The sequence below is a fragment of the Pelodiscus sinensis genome, chromosome 24, assembly GCF_049634645.1.
Source record: "Pelodiscus sinensis isolate JC-2024 chromosome 24, ASM4963464v1, whole genome shotgun sequence".
In the NCBI taxonomy this organism is placed as follows: domain Eukaryota; kingdom Metazoa; phylum Chordata; order Testudines; family Trionychidae; genus Pelodiscus; species Pelodiscus sinensis.
Genome location: NC_134734.1, coordinates 5,673,174 through 5,692,709, shown reverse-complemented (window position 1 = coordinate 5,692,709; position 19,536 = coordinate 5,673,174). Strand labels below are relative to the sequence as shown.

The 19,536-nt window shown below is 56.2% G+C and overlaps 1 protein-coding gene across 1 annotated transcript in view; it reads left to right on the top strand.

The window, feature by feature from the left end:
• Window positions 1–18,102: 18,102 nt before the first annotated feature.
• Window positions 18,103–19,536, top strand: part of LOC106731961 (IgGFc-binding protein-like) — a 43,038-nt gene continuing 41,604 nt past the window's right edge. The window contains exon 1 of the mRNA XM_075907339.1: window positions 18,103–18,156. Coding sequence (XP_075763454.1) covers window positions 18,105–18,156 — 52 coding nt within the window. The 5' untranslated portion in view covers window positions 18,103–18,104. The remainder of the gene's footprint in view (window positions 18,157–19,536) is intronic.

Below are 19,536 nucleotides of genomic sequence, written 5' to 3'. Positions count from 1 at the left end.
CCTCCCATCACCATGTAAAGATGCCCTGCTCCAGAGAACCGGCCATTTCCATGAGTTTAAGCCAGCAAGAGACCCTGCCCTATGAAGCAGAGGAAGGTGAAAGCCCCCAAGCGGCTGGGGGAACAGAAAATTCCTTCCTGACACCAGACATGGCGGCCAGTTGGGCTACTTTCCCGAGGGCTGCGTGCGAGGGTTTCCAGCTGGTGACACGGTGCCTCTCAGGGTTTGCTGTTCCTAAGTGGCCTGGGGTTTTGGCACTCAAAGAAGTTTGCTTCTGAAACCACTGTTTGTTTGTTGGGTGTCAGACGTGTCCCGAATGAAATCTCCCGTGTCCTTCCTGCTCCCTCTCCCACATCCCAACTATCGCGTTCACAGCATTCGCCTGCAGGGTCACAGCAACGTCAGGCTGCAAGGGCCTCAAGGGGTCATCTCAGCCAGGTCTCCGAGTGGAGAGGAGACCAAGTAAGTCAAGACCAAGGGAACCCTGGCAGGTGTTTGTCCAGCTGGTTCTTAAAACCTCCAGGCATGGGGATCTCGGAATAAGAATGTTAAATCTCGGTTAACTGAATAGTCAAGTAACTTCATGAATTCTTATAGGTTACTCGACTATTCTATAGTCCCCAGAGGGCGGGGCCGGCAGCCAGTGCGCTCCTGTGAAGCCCCCTGCCACTCTGCGCTGCTGCAGCATGGGGTGCCAGGCGGGAGCTGGCCCATGAGGAGAGAGAGTTTAAAAACCAGCTCCCCTTGTGGACTGCCTGCCTGTTGCCCAGTGCTGCGGCCTGGTAAAGAGGCAGCAGCACGGGGTGGCAGCAGCCCCTGTCTAGGGGATGTCTGAGCTCCTGGACCCACTGCAAGCTGGAACTGAGCTGGGCTGCCTGCCCATGCGGCTCCTAATATACTTCAAATGCAGAGCCACAGTGGGAGTAGGTCTGGACCCAGCGTGAGCCAGGACTGAGCCGGGTGGGCTGCCTGCCTGCCAAAAAATGTACTGCTGGGGTGGAGGGGGAGGGAAATGTGTGTAGACTACAGAATTAAACTATAAGCTTTTGCTTATCGGTTAATCAGTTCATCGGCTACATGGGGAACACTGAACTCAGTGGGCAGGTTCCCCGTAAGCTGGGACCTTGTGCAGCCACTCAGGAGAGATTCAAATGCCACCCAGCTGATTAGCAGAGTGCCCACAGCTAGATTTTCTGTTTCTTCTGATTGTGCACCTCTGCACATGCCTCGGTGTACATAAAATGTATCAATGGAAAAAATCCACTGAAAAAATGCATGGAAAAAATCCACACCTGGATGGAGATTAGAGGGAACACTGGTGGGTGCTTGGACATTTCCTCTTCAAGCTCCCCAGCAGACTGAAAGCTGACCCTTAGCCTTCTAGGGGTATCCACTCAAGGCTTCCTCAAGCGCTTGGGTAAATATTAATCTGGGGGAATTTGGGTGGGGTGCACCCGTAGCCTGTGGAGGATGTGTAAGGGCTGGACGCTAAATCAAGTAGAAGCTCTAAGTGAAAGCCCTTTTGTTTGCCTACCTGGATCAACCATTGGCCAGAAGCGCCGTGTCCCCACTGATTTCTTTCCTGACATGACCGTGCAAAGAGCAAAGTCGCCAATGGCTTTGAGTTCAGCAAAACCCCGGAGTCCTAAGTCTTCCCAGTGTCCATGGTGCTTGCAGTGTAGCTGGGGAAGGCCCTCTGTTCTGTTTCATACCCTCTGTCCCATACACTCAAGGACACACCTCCAGGCAGGTCTGGGGGCATCCCTGAGTGGCCAGGCAGGCTGAGCAAGTCGCCTGCGGTGGCCTCCTGCTGGCGAGTCATGGCATTGCGGCTCCTTGCTGGACAAGGGCTGGCGATGGGTGTTTGACACCTGCCAGGCGATGGATGCTCTCCTTGCTATTGTCAAAAATTACAGCAACATTCAGTCCCTTACCCCAGGTCAAACATACTTTAGATCCCCTACCACAGACAAGGCTGACAGCCAAGCGCTAACAAACTGGAAAGATGTATTAGCTAGGAAAGGAGAGGAGAGAGCTGGGTACAAGGTTAAAGCAGCTAAACACACACACGTGCATGAGTTAGTTTGACGTTTCAAAAAGTGATAGCAACGTGTACAATATGCAAGCACTGTATGCCCCTTGCAGCTAACCTGGGCAGAGCGCTGGGGACTTCCTGTTTATGCCCACAAAACCTCTGGGACAGGGGCAACATGGGGGGCATGAAGGGTCAAGTGCCATGCCCAAATGTCATGGGGAGGGGAAAGGGGCCAGGAGCCAGCCAGAGCCATTGGGCGGTTCAGGACAACTGTCCCAGGCCCTGCACCTTGGGAGGCATGTGCAGATGTGCACCACCAACAGAAACATGTGCTGTGCTCTGCCCAGCATCTCTCCTGGGCAGCTGCCCACGCACTCAGCCTACAGGGAACACTGCCCGTGGGCTGTGCCATGGAGGCCACAGGTTGCCCCGCTGTATGGTGGCAAACCCCCAGATCCTGGTTCCAGCCTGGGGCTATAAGAGCGGCAGGAACAGGAGGGCCGTACTGGAGACAGAGATGGGCAAGGGGATCTCTTATAGGGATGTGAACTGGTGGTAACCGGTTAACTAATTACGTGGGATCTTACTTCCATAATCTCTTATCCCATCAAATTCTGTTGGAGGAAGGAACTTTCCAGCTGCACAGAGCTCTTCTCCAGGTAAGAGGCAGGAGATCATTGCCTGCTCTGCTCGGCACTGGGGGGGCCTCGGCAGGGCTCCTGGGGCCACCTCTGGGTGCTGCACTATAGAAAAGATGGGGACGCGTTAAAAAGAATCTGCGGGAGAGCGACAAAACTGATCAGAGGTTTAGAAAGCCTGACCTATGGGCAGAGGCAGACAATAGTTCGGAGAGAGGGGGCCTGCGCCAGAGCAAGTGGGAGTTAAATGGGGTCAGCACATGGGGGGGCTCTGTGAACACAGCCCCTGCCCCAAACCTGCTCCCTGGCTGGAATACCAGGCAGGCAGAATGGAGCAAGGCCCACCGCCCCAAATTGCTCCCCAAACAGCACTCTTCTGGGTCCCCCCAATTGGCCTGGGGCCCCAGACACGGGCCCTATTGCTAGTCTGCCACTGCCTATGAGGAACAGTTGAAAGAACTGGCCCTGTTGGGTGAAGAGAAGATGACGTACAAGGAGAGGCTGTGGGGTTTGGGCTTGTTTAGTCTGCAGAAGAGAAGAGTGAGGGGGGATTTGAGAGCAGCTTTCAACTTCCTGCAGGGAGATTCTAAAGAGGATGGAGAGAGGCTGTTCACAGTAGTGACAGATGCAGAACAAGGAGCAATGGGCTCAGGGTATAGTGGGGGAGTTCTAGGTTGACTATTAGGAAAAACTGGGCTGGGTTCCCTAGGGAGGGGGTGGTTTCTCCATCCCTAGTAGTTTTAAAGTCCCAGCTTGACAAAGCCCTGGCTGGGTTGATTGAGTTGGGGTTGGTCCTGCTTTGGGTCAGGGATTGGAATCGATGACTCCTGAGGTCTCTCCCAGCCCTGGGATTCTAAGATTGAGGTGGGGGGGAGGGGCTGTGACAGTCTCCAAATATGTTACTGGACAAGCAGTATTGGGCTTAACCTGCAGGACGCGAGACTGAGGTTCACTCTTAGGAAACTCTTTCTACCTGCCTGGGCAATCCAGCCATGAGATCCCCATCACAGGGAATTAAGAGCAGTCTGGACAAACCCACCAGGGCTGCTCTGGGGTTATGTTGCTGTAACCTGCGTGTGGGGGGCTGGACTAGGTGCCCCTGAAGGGCCCTGCCAGCCCCACATCTCTGTGGTTCCGCGAATTGTAAGAAATGCAGGGAAACTTTAGGTGATGGAAGGAAACACTGGACTGGGGGAAGAAAGGAACGGTGTGAATTTGGCCCTGAGCTCCTGCCCTCCCACCATCCACTAGTATCCTGCAAAGCACTGCAAACAATCTCCCACAAAGCAGCGTGCTGAGCTGCTGGGATACTGCCTACCCACAGTCCTCCAGTCAGGTCCCACATCTTCCACCTCCATGGGTGGCAGCCATCCCCCAGTGGAGTTACATGCCCCAGCTGCCCTGCCCCAGAGGCTGCTGCATCTCAATGCAAGGCGAGCCATGCCCATGCTGTGTTATGTGCAGCTGTTCCCCAGATGCCCTGCCCCAGAGGCAGCTGCATCTCAGTGCAAGGCCAGCCATCCCCATGCTGTGTTATGTGTAACTATGCCTCAGCTGCCCCACCCCAGAGGTGTCTGCCTCCTGGTGCTGCAGATGTATAAATCCTGTCTTGGCAGAGTTGTGATTAATTAGGGCTTCTGAGGGCATCTGAAGTCTTTGGGAGCAAGGTTCCCCATGGCTGCATGGGGCTGGTGCTACCATGGCTGTGGGGGCATGGTGTGATGTGGACAATAGGCACGACCAAGGGCTGAGAGCAGTTCAGCGGCACATCCCAAGGCAAAGCAGGTCACTGGTACGGAACCACAGAGCCCTTTCCCTGCACACTACACACAAGACCCCCATCCCCTAAACCAGGAGTCATGGTTCCCAGTCCCGTCCCCTCCCCCAGCTGTCCGTAGGACTTATGGGGCTCTGTGCATTGTTAAACTGGTGCCCTACAGACAGAAGCTTCCCCACAGAAACAGGCCTGTGTACTCGGCTCTGTCAACACGGCCCCTTCCTAAGGAGATTGCTGCGCTCTGGTGGGGCGGGAGCCGACCCGTTCTTACCTGCTGTCCTGGTGGTGCCACAAATTTTCAGGTGCCTTATACAGCCACATATGCACCATGTGCTTAAGGACGGCCTCCCTCCTCCGGATCCAACCACTAGACCTCACTCACCTCCCAAAGCTGGGACAGAACCCAGGAGAGTGCAGACACCCCGACTCACACCAGTGAGGGGGACGCCTGCGACTCATTCCCAGCTCTGGGGAGGCAACAGGAAATGGGGGAGGGGAGCAGATGCCACCTGCATCTAACTGGGGTGTTAACTCCCAGCCCCCTGCCCCAGCATAGCTGAGGGATTAGGAGCCCAGGGACAGAGCTGCAGGGGGGCTGGGATGGCAGGGACAGAGTGGGGGGGAGGGGAGAGAAGGGCTGGGGTGGTAGGGACAGAGCAGGAGGGTGGGGGGGAAGGGCTGGGATGGCAGGGACAGAGCGGGGGGGTGGGGGGAAGGGCTGGGATGGCAGGGACAGAGCGGGGGGGAGGGGAGAGAAGGGCTGGGATGGCAGGGACAGAGTGGGGGGGGAGGGGAGAGAAGGGCTGGGATGGCAGGGACAGAGCGGGGGGGTGGGGGGAAGGGCTGGGATGGCAGGGACAGAGTGGGGGGGAGGGGAGAGAAGGGCTGGGATGGCAGGGACAGAGTGGGGGGGAGGGGAGAGAAGGGCTGGGATGGCAGGGACAGAGCGGGGGGGTGGGGGGAAGGGCTGGGATGGCAGGGACAGAGTGGGGGTGAGGGGAGAGAAGGGCTGGGGTGGCAGGGACAGAGCGGGGGGAGGGGAGAGAAGGGCTAGGATGGTAGGGACGGAGCGGTGGGGTGGGGAGAGAAGGGCTGGGGTGGCAGGGACAGAGCGGGGGGGAGGGGAGAGAAGGGCTGGGGTGGCAGGGACAGAGCGGGGGGGTGGGGAGAGAAGGGCTGGGGTGGCAGGGACAGAGCGGGGGGGTGGGGAGAGAAGGGCTGGGGTGGCAGGGACAGAGCGGTGGGTGGGGGAGGAAGGGCTGGGGTGGCAGGGACAGAGCGGGGGGGAGGGGAGAGAAGGGCTGGGGTGGCAGGGACAGAGCGGGGGGAGGGGAGAGAAGGGCTGGGGTGGCAGGGACAGAGCTGAGGGACTAAGAACCCAGGGCTGGGAGAACAGGGACAGAGCTGCGGGGGCGGGGAAAGGCGGGGGGGGGGGGGGAGAAGGGCTGGGGTGGCAGGGACAGAGCAGGGGGAGGGGAGAGAAGGGCTGGGGTGGCAGGGACAGAGCGGGGGGAGGGGAGAGAAGGGCTGGGGTGGCAGGGACAGAGCGGGGGGAGGGGAGAGAAGGGCTGGGGTGGCAGGGACAGAGCGGTGGGGTGGGGAGAGAAGGGCTGGGGTGGCAGGGACGGAGCGGGGGGGTGGGGAGAGAAGGGCTGGGGTGGCAGGGACAGAGCTGAGGGACTAAGAACCCAGGGCTGGGAGAACAGGGGCAGAGCTGCGGGGGCGGGGAAAGGCGGGGGGGGGGGGGGAAGGGCTCAGAGAGCAAGGGCAGAGCCAGGACACTTTGTGTGTCTGTTGCCGGGGTTGGCAGAGTTCGGTTTTCACTTATGTAAAATTTTGGTTTAAATTTTTATCAATTTAAATGTCCACACTTGCAGGAAAGTCTCAGAGGACCAGACACTGGGGGCTCAGATTCTGGGAGAATCAGACTCAGGGGGATCAGACATTGGGCAGATCAGACCCTAGGGCAGGCATGTCCAAAGTCCGGCCCGCGGGCCAATTGCGGCCCGTGTTCCGGTTTAATACGGCCCCACAGGTAATTTGGCAATATCCATCTTTTATGGCCCCCAACGAATCCATATGTATTGAGATGAATACATTGTAAAATCTCAGTTAATGTCAGTTGGTCTAAATCAGTTATAAATATATTTGGACACAACATGTATACTTGGTGTTATGTTCCTGCTCATATTTTTTGAACTTAAAAGTTGACAGACAACCTTTATTACCAATAATATGTAATATACTTTACAATGTTCCTGACATATATTTCAGCTTCCTGGATTTTTTTTTTCATCTGGCCTTCAGATATGAAAGGCAGAGTGATTTAACACCTGTTTAGATTTGTCATCCATGTGACGAAATGAAAAGTATGCCGCTTGCAATAAACTTTGCATAAAATAGTTAATTTGTGTTTAATTTTAATGGTTCAAAGAATGTCAGGCAAAATGGTCGGCCCTCACGCATGTTCACTTCATAAAATCTGGCCCTCTTTGAAAAAAGTTTGGACACCCCTGCCCTAGGGGGATCGGACCCAGGTCAGTCTCTGGGGAGTCAGACAAGCAGGGAGTCAGACACCGGTAGACCAGAAACAGGGGAGACTTGGGGGCCAGTCTCCGGTGTCAGATTCCAGGGCATCAGACACAGGGCTACAGTCCCGGAGAGGATCAGACACGGGGGGCCAGTCCTGGAGGAGTCAGTCCTGGGGGGAATCACACTGGGGGTATCAGTCAGGCAGGGATTGGATGCGGGGGAGACACCAGGGGGACCGGACAGGTTTGGTCAAATAGGGGAGATGTCAGTCCTGGGGTGGTCACCTGCGGAGTGTCGGAGGGCAGAGGGGGGAATCGGATACAGGGAGGGGTCCGATATGGGAAGGGGGTCAAACAATGGGGGGCATCAGTCCCAGGAAGCTCTGACGGGGGGCGGTAGGAGGTCAGACACAGAAGAAGCTCAGTCAATAGGATGGTCAGACAATGGGGGGGGGGGGCAGACCCAGGGGGTTTAGTCAATGGGCGGCTAGACATGGGGGGGCTGTCAATGGAGGGTCAAACAAGTGGGGTCACACATGGGGGGTCAGACAACGGGGGGGTCAGACAATGGGAAACAGACATCGGGCAGTCAGACAATGGGGGGTCAGACAACGGGGGGGTCAGACAATGGGAAACAGACATCGGGCAGTCAGACAATGGGGGGTCAGACAACGGGGGAGTCAGACAATGGGAAACAGACATCGGGCAGTCAGACAATGGGGGGTCAGACAATGGGGGTCAGACACAGGGCAGTCAGACAATGGGGGGTCAGACAATGGGGGGCAGACACAGGGCAGTCGGACAATGGGGGGTCAGACAATGGGGGGTCAGACACAGGGCAGTCAGACAATGGGGGTCAGACAATGGGGGGCAGACACAGGGCAGTCAGACAATGGGGGGTCAGACAATGGGGGGCAGACACAGGGCAGTCAGACAATGGGGGGGTCAGACAATGGGGGGCAGACACAGGGCAGTCAGACAATGGGGGTCAGACAATGGGGGGCAGACACAGGGCAGTCAGACAATGGGGGGTCAGACAATGGGGGGCAGACACAGGGCAGTCAGACAATGGGGGGTCAGACAATGGGGGGCAGACACAGGGCAGTCAGACAATGGGGGTCAGACAATGGGGGGCAGACACAGGGCAGTCAGACAATGGGGGGTCAGACAATGGGGGGCAGACACAGGGCAGTCAGACAATGGGGGGGTCAGACAATGGGGGGGCAGACACAGGGCAGTCAGACAATGGGGGGCAGACACAGGGGGTCAGAGCCGGGGGGGGTCAGTCAATGGGGGGTCACACACGGGGCGGTCAGGCATAGGGGGATCACACACGGCGGGGGGGGGGGGCTGATTCCCTGGTGTAGCTGTTGCGGAGCAGACTCAGCCTCGCACCCCCCGGCCCGGGCTCCCCGCGGTGCCTCCCGCGCGCTGCTGCCCGGAGCCCCGCGAGACCCGCCCCGAGCCGCGTCCCTGGCGGGAGGGCGCCATCTGCTGGGCGCTCCTGGAACTGCAGGGGGCAGCTCGCACCCCGCAGCCACCCGCTGTGGTCAGCTCCGCCGGGAGGGCTCACCTGGGAGATGGGGGGGAGGGGCAGACGCCTGGGTTCTCTCTCTGGTTGGGAGGGCAGTGGGGTCTAGTGGTGAGAGGCGGAGGGGCTGGGGGCCGGACGCCTGGGTTCTCTCCCTGGTTGGGAGGGCAGTGGGGTCTAGTGGTGAGAGGCGGAGGGGCTGGGGGCCGGACGCCTGGGTTCTCTCCCTGGTTGGGAGGGCAGTGGGGTCTAGTGGTGAGAGGCGGAGGGGCTGGGGGCCGGACGCCTGGGTTCTCTCCCTGGTTGGGAGGGCAGTGGGGTCTAGTGGTGAGAGGCGGAGGGGCTGGGGCCCGGACGCCTGGGTTCTCTCCCTGGTTGGGAGGGCAGTGGGGTCTAGTGGTGAGAGGCGGAGGGGCTGGGGGCCCGGACGCCTGGGTTCTCTCCCTGGTTGGGAGGGCAGTGGGGTCTAGTGGTGAGAGGCGGAGGGGCTGGGGGCCCGGACGCCTGGGTTCTCTCCCTGGTTGGGAGGGCAGTGGGGTCTAGTGGTGAGAGGCGGAGGGGCTGGGGGCCGGACGCCTGGGTTCTCTCCCTGGTTGGGAGGGCAGTGGGGTCTAGTGGTGAGAGGCGGAGGGGCTGGGGCCCGGACGCCTGGGTTCTCTCCCTGGTTGGGAGGGCAGTGGGGTCTAGTGGTGAGAGGCGGAGGGGCTGGAGGCCCGGACGCCTGGGTTCTCTCCCTGGTTGGGAGGGAAGTGGGGTCTAGTGGTGAGAGGCGGAGGGGCTGGGGGCCCGGACGCCTGGGTTCTCTCCCTGGTTGGGAGGGCAGTGGGGTCTAGTGGTGAGAGGCGGAGGGGCTGGGGGCCGGACGCCTGGGTTCTCTCCCTGGTTGGGAGGGCAGTGGGGTCTAGTGGTGAGAGGCGGAGGGGCTGGGGCCCGGACGCCTGGGTTCTCTCCCTGGTTGGGAGGGCAGTGGGGTCTAGTGGTGAGAGGCGGAGGGGCTGGGGGCCGGACGCCTGGGTTCTCTCCCTGGTTGGGAGGGCAGTGGGGTCTAGTGGTGAGAGGCGGAGGGGCTGGGGCCCGGACGCCTGGGTTCTCTCCCTGGTTGGGAGGGCAGTGGGGTCTAGTGGTGAGAGGCGGAGGGGCTGGGGGCCCGGACGCCTGGGTTCTCTCCCTGGTTGGGAGGGCAGTGGGGTCTAGTGGTGAGAGGCGGAGGGGCTGGGGCCCGGACGCCTGGGTTCTCTCCCTGGTTGGGAGGGCAGTGGGGTCTAGTGGTGAGAGGCGGAGGGGCTGGGGGCCCGGACGCCTGTGTTCTCTCCCTGGTTGGGAGGGCAGTGTGGTCTAGTGGTGAGAGGCGGAGGGGCTGGGGGCCGGACGCCTGGGTTCTCTCCCTGGTTGGGAGGGCAGTGGGGTCTAGTGGTGAGAGGCGGAGGGGCTGGGGGCCGGACGCCTGGGTTCTCTCCCTGGTTGGGAGGGCAGTGGGGTCTAGTGGTGAGAGGCGGAGGGGCTGGGGGCCCGGACGCCTGGGTTCGCTCCCTGGTTGGGAGGGCAGTGGGGTCTAGTGGCGGAGCTGGGCACTCTGACTCCTGGGATTGTGCTTCAGTTTCAGCGTGTGACCCTGTTCCCAAGCTGCTTCTGCTCCCTGCAGCCCATTTCCCCACAAGGTGCCTGGCCCAGGCCATTAGCTGATGAGGGTGATCCAGGCCCCTAGCCCGGGATGACATTTCTTGCCCAGGGTGCTCCATAATCTGGGAATCAAAAACATGGCTGCTATCTTGAGGTGAGAGAGGGGTGTTGCAGTCCCTGGCTTTGGGCCTATATCCCCTAGTTCTCTGGAGCACGTGGGGGTAACAATCTACTACTGCTGCACCTTAAGGGTCTGGCCCCTGTAGCTCCACAGAGGAAGTTCTGTGCTATGGGGCCAGTAGTGAGGCAGGACTGGGTTAAGACAAAGCAGTCCCACCCCCTATGCCATGCCCCTCCCTGGCACATGTGGCCACCTTCTTCCCCTTCAAAGTAACAGCACAGGAGTATTATTCTGGGATGCTTGTGCTTAGGTCTGGGGCTAGGCCACCCGCTTTGTGCCCCCCAGCTCCCTTCTGAGGAAAGGCTGGCATGAACCCAAGGGCAGGGGGTGGGCAACTGGCACCCTTTGGGATGCACAGGGGAGCTCCTGCCCCCCCCCAGGTGATGTGCTCATGCTTAGCCAGTGTTGATGCGTCACCCACACTAGGGCAGCTGCCTCCTCTCCTGTGATGGGCGCAGGCTCTCTGCAGACTCAGGCAGCAGTGCTGCATTGGTCGCACGCGGGCAGCTGCCTCTTCTCTCCACAATAGGTGCAGGCAGCAGGAAGCATCCAGACAGGCAGCATCATTTTCATTGTCACAATCCCACAGACAATGTTTTCATGTCTCTGGGAGCTTGCTGGATTCTCATGACTCCAGGAGCCAGACTCAGGCTGGAGGCAAAAATGCTTTAATCCACCCTACACCTGTCAGTCTCCAAATACGTTGATCCCCAGAACATCGGGCCTGTATAAGGGTATAGACGGTGCTCTGGGTAGGATAGTGGGGACGCGGGTGGAAATTCTAGTTCGTTTCAGCTCTTGACCCAGTCTGTTCCTTGGAGCCTGCATTTCCCATCTGCCCTTGGCCAATTTTTGTCCTCCTGGTTCCCAGTCAGTGCTGGGTGCTGTGCTCTGCCCAGACAGGGCTGCTTCACAGGGGCAAGATGCTTCCTAGTCAGCCTCTTAGATGGGACTCAGTTCTCAGTGCTCCCCTGGGAACCAGAGAAGTGATTTTATAGCCTGGAAACCAGACGCATGGAGAGGGGAAGTGAACTGCAAAAGGCCTGAGAAGGTCAATGGCACAACTAGCACCAAAATCCAGGAGTCCTGGCTTCCAGGCCCCTGTGCTCTACCCACCAGCCCCTGCTCTCCTCCCAGGGCTGGGGAAAGAACCCAGGAGTACTGGCTTCCAGGCCCCTGTGCTCTATCCACCAGCCCCCGCTCTCCTCCCGGGGTTGGGGGGAGAACTCAGGCGCTGTAATGTTTTGGCCTTTATTTCATGTCTCTCTCCAGACGCCTCCCAGCTGGTGTCTGCAGGGACATCCGGGTTGTGGTGTCGCTAGGTCCCAAGGACGGGCTGGGTGGTGTCTGGCGCCTATTGTTATCTTGTTGCTGTTGGGCGGGGAGGGGGGTCCTCTCAGGTTCCCTTGCTCCCTTGCTCATGATAATTGAGGCTGCAAAAGAATTAACTCAGGATCCTTTTGTTCTTTCAAACAATAGGAAACTCTAACTCATAACCACCTCCCCCAGACTCCCTCCTCTCCCGCGGGACCTTGGCCACTTTGCTGGCTGGGGACTCATAATCCAGTCTCCTGCTTTGGAACAATGCATTCTGTCAATAAGGCTCTTGAAGCACTCTGCAGGGAGCACCCACCCAGCAAGATGCAGCCACCTCTAGGGTGGGGCAGCTAGAGAACAGACACACAGAATAAGTGCCTGGAGAAAACTCACCACACAGGGACACAACCCAGCACTGAGATGCAGCCACCTCTGGGGAAAGGCAGCTGGGTAACAGACACATCACAACACCACATGGGGACAGCTTGCCTGGTGCTGAGATGCAGCCACTTCTGGGGCAGGGCAGCTGGGGATCAGCCACACAGCAGCAGTGCATGGAGAGCACTTGTGCACTGCTGAGATGCAGCTACCTCTGGTATAACAGCTGGGTAATGCCCATACAGTTACACCATAATTTGAGATGTGACAAGAAAGGGAATCCTGTATCTAATCCAACCTTGAGGGTAGTTTTTACATGTACTGACCAAGAATGAATTTAACTAGGACCACAGCTGGTCTGAGAACAAGAATTCCATTTCACACAGAGTTTCAGAGGTTCAAAATTATTTTTTCTTCCTCATCAAGACAAAAAAACCCCAAAGATTGTTTAAACATTCACAGAAGGTCTGAGAAAGCCACATCCCAGAGCAGCCCATCCCCAGTGGCTAGGACCCTATCTGTAGTCGAGTGTTCTGCTCACCTGGGCTGTGGGAGACTCAACTTCAAGTCTCAAAGCAGGTGGAGAAGGGACTTGAACTGCTGTCTTCACTCCCCACACAATTGCCCCATCCCCAGCCTGCTAGCTAATTGCATTGCACCCACTAGGTGCAGCAATATCATGCTGGCCCTGAGGCTTCCTGACCCAGTTCCATCCCAAATCAAGGGACCAATGTTTACTGAAAGTTTCTGACAGTATCTACAAGGGATGCTGGTGTGAGCACCCCTCTGCGTCTGCCACTGGACTGGGGACCATAAACAATCATGCTAGGACTTTGCTTTAAGGACTCAGCCCCAAGGCAGGGCACTGGCTGGCTCAGGATCAGGGGGGCCTTTCCCCTCTACAGAGAGCCAGGTCTGACCTGGCACCAGGGGAGGGGGAGAATGGCTGGCCCAGGGGGTGGAGAATTTGACCTTTCCCCTCTAGAAGCATCAGCTCTGTTCCAGTTGCTAGTGGGTGGTGAGTTGAGTCCATTGGTTCTGCCCTGCTCCTGGCAGGATGGCTATAAGATGTGCAGAGACCACAATGGTCCAATGAACCAGGGGTGGGGCTGGGGGCGGGGCTTTGTATCCAAATCAGACCTGATGGGGCTGGACCAGCTTCCCTGGGAAGACAGGCCTTTGTTCCTGACAATGCATAGAGGGCCATCCACCCCTGGAGTCCACATCATGGAAGAAATGAGAAGAGGGGGGCTGGGAGCCAGAACTCCTGGGTTCAATCCCTCATTCTTGAAGGGGAGTTGGGTCTAGTGGTTACAGCTGTGAGTCAGGATGGCTGGGTTTTCTTGCTGGCTCTGGAAGGGGAATAGGGTCTAGGGTCTAGTGGTTAGAGGGGGCCAGGGGTGCTGGTTCTAACCCCGGCACGCACAGGCAGAGCCTCACCGATGACGCCATTGCCTCACCCCATGCTCTAGCTAGGCTTAAGTGATCCATGTGTATTAACTCACAGCCCAGTGGAAGGCCATGCCTGGGAGGACACAGCTGCCAGTCAGGCACAGGCTGGAGGGCTGAACCCTGGAATGTAGCGACTCTTGGAAGGACCTGGGTGTCCTGGTGAGCTCACTGGCGATGCTGTGGCTGACGGGGAGAGTGATGCTGGGCTGGAGAAGCAGGGGTGCAGCGAGGGGAGCTGGAAGACAGGGTTGCACAGGGGAGACCACAACTGGAGACTGCATCCAGCTCTGGGGGTATGCACATCAAAGTGGGTGCCCAGGAATGGGGGAGGAGTCAGAGAAGAGCAACAGGAAAAATTGAAGGGCTGGCAAACCTGCCTGCATGCCAGCGACTGAAGCTAGATCCTGTGCGTTTGACCCAGAGAGGACTAGATCCCGGTCTGTCAGCACCTCCCCGGAGGAGGCTTTGGGGAGCAGAGGGCTCATTAACCAGACAAGGGCAGAGCGAGAGCCGACCACTGGGGGATGGAGTCAGAGGTATGGCTACACTAGACACCATAGTTCGAAGTAGGGTGGCTAGTGTAGCCATACCCAGAGAAAGCAAGACTGGGAATAGGGGGCCGAATTTCCCCAGGGAGAGGTATTAACCTTGGGAACGACTGCCCCAGAGACCAGGCAGAGTTTTTATCCCTTAGAGGCCAGAATGCATGGGCAACCATCCCCATGCCACCACCAGTGGGTTTCAGCCATGACCCCTCTAGCTCACAACCCACTTATATGGCCCCCATAGAATCATAGAATCATAGAACTGGAAGAGACCTCAGGAGGTCATCATGTCCAGCCCCCTGCTCTAGGCAGGGGCAATCCCAACTAAATCAACCCAGCCAGGGCTTTGTCAAGCCGAGACTTAAGTTTTTCCTAATATCCAACCTGGACCTCTCCCACCACAACCTATCAGCATCCTGCCTCACAATTGTTAATAGATTTTCTCCCCATTGCCCCACTGTCAAACTGAGGTACAAAGCAGGGCTGTAACTTGCTCAGTGTGGCACAGGTATTTCATGGCAGAGCCACAAAAATAACCCAGGTGTCCTGAGTCCTGGTTCAGAATCTGAGTTAAGATGTTCCTCCTCTCCCCTGCTGCCTCAGGGCACTTAGCTCTAGCCAGAAGCGTTAGGAAAAAAACTTAACTTGTGCTCCACAATCTAAGTTCCTGCTCTACAAAAATCCACAAGGCTCTACCCCTCAGGATTGCCACAAAAGCTTGAAATGTGATGGAAGTGTCAGCAACCTAGCGCTGGTGCCTGTGTTTGCAGAGTCTGAATCGATCGCTCTGATAGCATGGAGCAATAGCAAGGGCAATAGGTGTAGAGACATGGATTGGAACTGGTTTTCTCAGAAGGCCTCACATCTCATTCCATACCCCAGCTAGTCCCCCCCCCCCCCTCCACCCTCACCATTATTGAGTGATGCAAAATCAATATTACATCAAAAATGTTTGAAAAGAAGATTTCCAAGCGCTCCAAAGGCAGGAAATGCCAGCCTTCATGCTCTTTGCGCAGCCTTCATTTGTTCAGCTGCGCTGTGAGACAGTCACTGATTACAGAATCACACTTGTTCATTTCCAGCCTGGCGATAAGGGAGTCACTAGCAGCAGTAGTAGGTTGTTATGCTCTGTGCAGACCAGCCACTAGGGGCAGAGGAGACACACACATTGACAATAGGTTTCACAAATCCTGGCAGACAGCAGAGGCCTGGTGAGACACAGGGCATCTCAGTCGCACCCCAAGCTTTGAAGGGAAGCATGTTCTTGTGGTCACAGGCCCTTCTGCCCACACCCTTTCAGCTAATCCCTTTCCTGCTCCTCTCTTTTCTCCACTCCCAGTTCCCTGTCCTAGTATCTCATCATCCCAGGCTCCGTGTCCCAGTCTGTTTTCACACCTGAGATACTGGTTTGTCTCTTCTCCATTCAAGCCCAGCAAATGCTCATCCATGCTACTCTGGTCAACAATGGGGCCCTGGCAGCGTGGGAGAAACACAGGTGCTGCTGCCTGTTCCACTCCCACAGCATGTGGAGGAGCAATTCCAGGGAAAGTCCAGCTGAAACCCAGGGGCCAAAGGCTGGAGCACACCAGGTTCCACTGGGATCTGCAGACTGAGCACATGTAGGAGCCAGAGGCTGATGCATACTTAGTGCAAATGGAATCATTGGTGAATGTAGCTGCCAACGTGTCTCTATCGACCAGGTGAGAAATGGGAGGTTCATTTTTGGCCAAATTCTGATAGATTTTCACAAATACAGGAACAGGCACATCCCTGTGACCACTCCCCTTCCAAATTTCCAAATTTCCAGTCCCTGTTCCAAAGCACAGCTGTCCTAGAGCTTCTCAAGGCAATGGTTGTTAAAAAAAATTAACATGGGCAAAACAAGGTATTCACCCTTAACATCGAAATGGCTAAACTGTTTATGCTGAAACAACACATACACACACAAATCCAGCAACCTTAGTCAGACACTCAACATGGAAGAATTCAGCCCAAATTTAGAAAAGTTATAAGCAACTGAAAATAGGCTGTTAAAACAGGACATGCCAGGTAACCTTAACTAAAGGAACACTACTAGTGCTGCTTATAATAAGGTGTATACCACCTTTTGTACACATTAAAGTAAATTGATTTTAATCTGATTTAAAGTTACAGCACAACTATGAATCTAGACAAGATGTCCATCCTTTATTGGCCATGAGCTCATTGTGTGTCCGGGCAGTGTCCAGCACACTTGGGCCCTGGTTTGGGTTATGATGTTTCTGTACCATGCCTGGCACAAGAGGGCCTGATTTTGGTTCCTGACACAGTGCCCGACACACTAGAGCTCCAATCTCAGTTGGCAATCTTCTAGGCCATGCTGTAATAGAAATATTAATAAGTAAATACATCTATATCACAATGTTTTGATGCACAAATCTCCAGCCTAGAAAAAAAAACTTTCAACAAGTATTTTCTGGCTCAGGATTGTGTTTTTATACAATCAAACTTTTCACTAATAAATAGAGAGCATTGCGTCCTGGAAAATGATTAAGTCCCAGCTGTTCCTTTGCTCAGCAATTATCAGAAGAAAAGGCAGAAGCGATAGTGTAGAGTTGACCCACTAGTGAATGGATAAAATCAGTCTGGGTAGCTCCATCTGGGTCACAGCCATTCAAACAAAGCACCATATCCCACATTCCACACTCCAACCAGCTGGCACTGAATGTACATTTGTGTCCTAATGGACCATGCTTTTCAGCAGGGGTTCGCGAGATGGAGAACAGCCTGGGATCTGCTCCCACAACTGGAAGAGAAGTTGGGTCTAGTGGGTCAGAGAACAGGGGGCTGGGAGTCAGGACTCCTGGGTTGTCCCCCTAGCTCTGGAAGTTGGGTGCTGTATAGTGATTAGCACTTAGACCTGAGAATCAGGCTTCTATTCTCAGCTCTGCTGTTAGAAACATTTCCACAGCAGCATGTAACTATCACCCGAGATCAGTGTTTCGTAGGGCCAGACACTGGACAGACACAAAAGAGACTGCCCCTGCCCAAGTCGAGATCAGGGCCCTGTTGTACCAAGCCTATGCAGCACTGTCCTAAAAAGCTCACAATATAAATAGACAAAGTGGGCTAAAGAGGGTGAGAGGGTTGTCCAAGGTCCCAGAGTACATCAGAGGCAATGCATATAACCCAGGAGCCCCTGATGCCTGGAGCAGCCACTGGGCCCCAGTGAAGAGATTTGCCAGAACATGAGCACGAACCAACCTCAGCCAAGGGATGGAGATTCCTGACAGGCTGCTCTTCATGGCTCTACCCAGTTCCAGCACTTCATGGCCTGAGCGATGGGGCTTTCACCCTCCCTCCCTCCCAAGGCCTCCAGTGCTGGGGAACAGACCTTGAGTCCCAGCATGACTTTCTTCTCATCTTTGTCCTCATGGTGAGGAGGCACTGGGCACTCTGAGGATGAATGTTAGTCAATAGGTGTGACGTGTCGGCCATTGGATGGATAGACAGGCAGACAGACAGACATCCCACACCTAGCACTCATGGCTCCCCCTTGTGGGCAGCTGGCAGTATTTCCGCACAGCACTGGGTGGGTCCCACAGGTTCTCCAGCAGGCTCCTGCCCACTGTTCCCACCCACTGAGTCTCTGAGCAGCCAATGAGCAGAAGGCTCCGCCTACCCTAAAAGGGGCTGGGGATGAAATATTGCTGGAGGACGCCAAGTGGGCATGTCCCTCGTGCCATTGGCTGAGTCCCCGGATGCGGAAAGTACAAAAGCCTGAGAATCGAGATGGGGTTTCAGTCAGATGGCCCTGATGAGGTAAGTCCAGTCATGTGGTTGGGGGGGGGGTGCTAAGAGCCAGGGCTTCTGGGTACTATCCCTGGCATGGGGAGTGGGGACTAGTGAAGGGAGAGGCTGGGAGTCAGGACTTCTGGGTTCTATCTCCAACTCTGGAAGGAAGAGGGGTCTAGTGGTTGGAGCAGGGAGTGTCTGGGAGCTGGTACTCCTGGGCTCTTTCTGAAGTTTTGGGAGGGCAGTGGTGTCTATGGTTACAGTGTGTGTGGTGGGAGTTCCTGTTCCAGTTCCTGTTTCTTATTTTCCCTTGTTTGTTGTAGACATGGGGCCCATCGGAACACTACTGCTCTGGGCCTGGCTCACACTCCTCTGCGGTGAGTTGAACTGGGGGGCAGGTGCTGTATACAGGGGACATGTGCTATATGCCTGGACACATGGGGGGGGGGCATTCTACAAGGATATGCCATGTGTTGGTGATAGGACTCTACCACATTCATGGCCATGAAAAACATCATGGACCTGAAATATGATCTCCCCTATGGAATCTGGCTGTTAGAGGTGTGTGGGGGGACGACGACACAGAATTGCCACCCTTACTTTTGTGCAGCCTTCAGAGTCAGACAGCTGGAGAGCGCAGCTGCTGGCTGGGCACCCAGCTCAGAAGTGAGGGTGGCATGACAATGGGAATGTTGTCACTTTTGTGGGTGAGTGAAGTGGGAAGCCATCTAAGGCACCCTGGTTGGGTGCTTCATGGTCACCACACACACACACACACACACACACACACACACACACCTAGCCAGCCCAAGGCCCTTTTCAAGGAGCAAGGCTGGATGGCACCACAGCCAGGGCCCCCTACTCGGCTCCAGCTGCTAATCCCAGCCAGGACGAGGAGCGTCAGGATTCCTTCATCTCCTGCCCCAAGGCCAGGTCAAACACATCTCCAGGACCTCCCTGGGCAGCAGAAAGCTCCATGGCTGTTGCTGGCAGCAGCGCAGAAGTACGGGTGACAATACCATAGCATGCCACTCCCACCTCTGCGCAGCTGCTGGCGACAGCGCTGCCTTCAGAGCTGGGCTCCAGGCCAGCAGCCGCCACTTTCCCACTGCCCAGATCTGAAGGCAGTGTGGCCAGCAGAAGCAGCTCTGGCTCTAAGGGTGGCAATACCGTAACCTTCCTACAATAGCTTGGTGACACTCCCTACCCCCCCGCTCCAAGACCCAGTTTTGGGTTAGAACCAATGTTCCCTCTAATTTTTTCCATCCATGTGCAAAATAAATGCTTACATGAACTCCGAGGCATATATAGATGAGCACTACCAAGAGATGCACATGCTGCCAGCTGTGGTTGCTCTGATGATCAGCTGAATCTCTCCTGGAGGGCCACCTAAGAGCTCAGCGTACAGGGAATGTTGGTCAGGACCCCAATGGTTGCAATACTGAAACCTTTAAGTTTTAACTATCCGAAACCATGACATTTCAGATTCTTAAAATCCTGACTGTGAATTTTACCAGAATAGAGCATGAATTTGTAAGGTCCCTAGTTAGGGGGACATGCTGTGTGCAGGGGGGGTATACTGTATATGTGGGGGAGGATCTATGTACTGCGGGGACATGCAGTATACAGGGGGGATATGCTGTGTGCTGGGGGGCATACTGTATATGTGGGGGAGGATCTGTGTACTGTGGGGACATGCAGTGTATGTGGGGGAGGATCTATGTATCTGGGAGGACATCGGGTACATATGTGGGAGG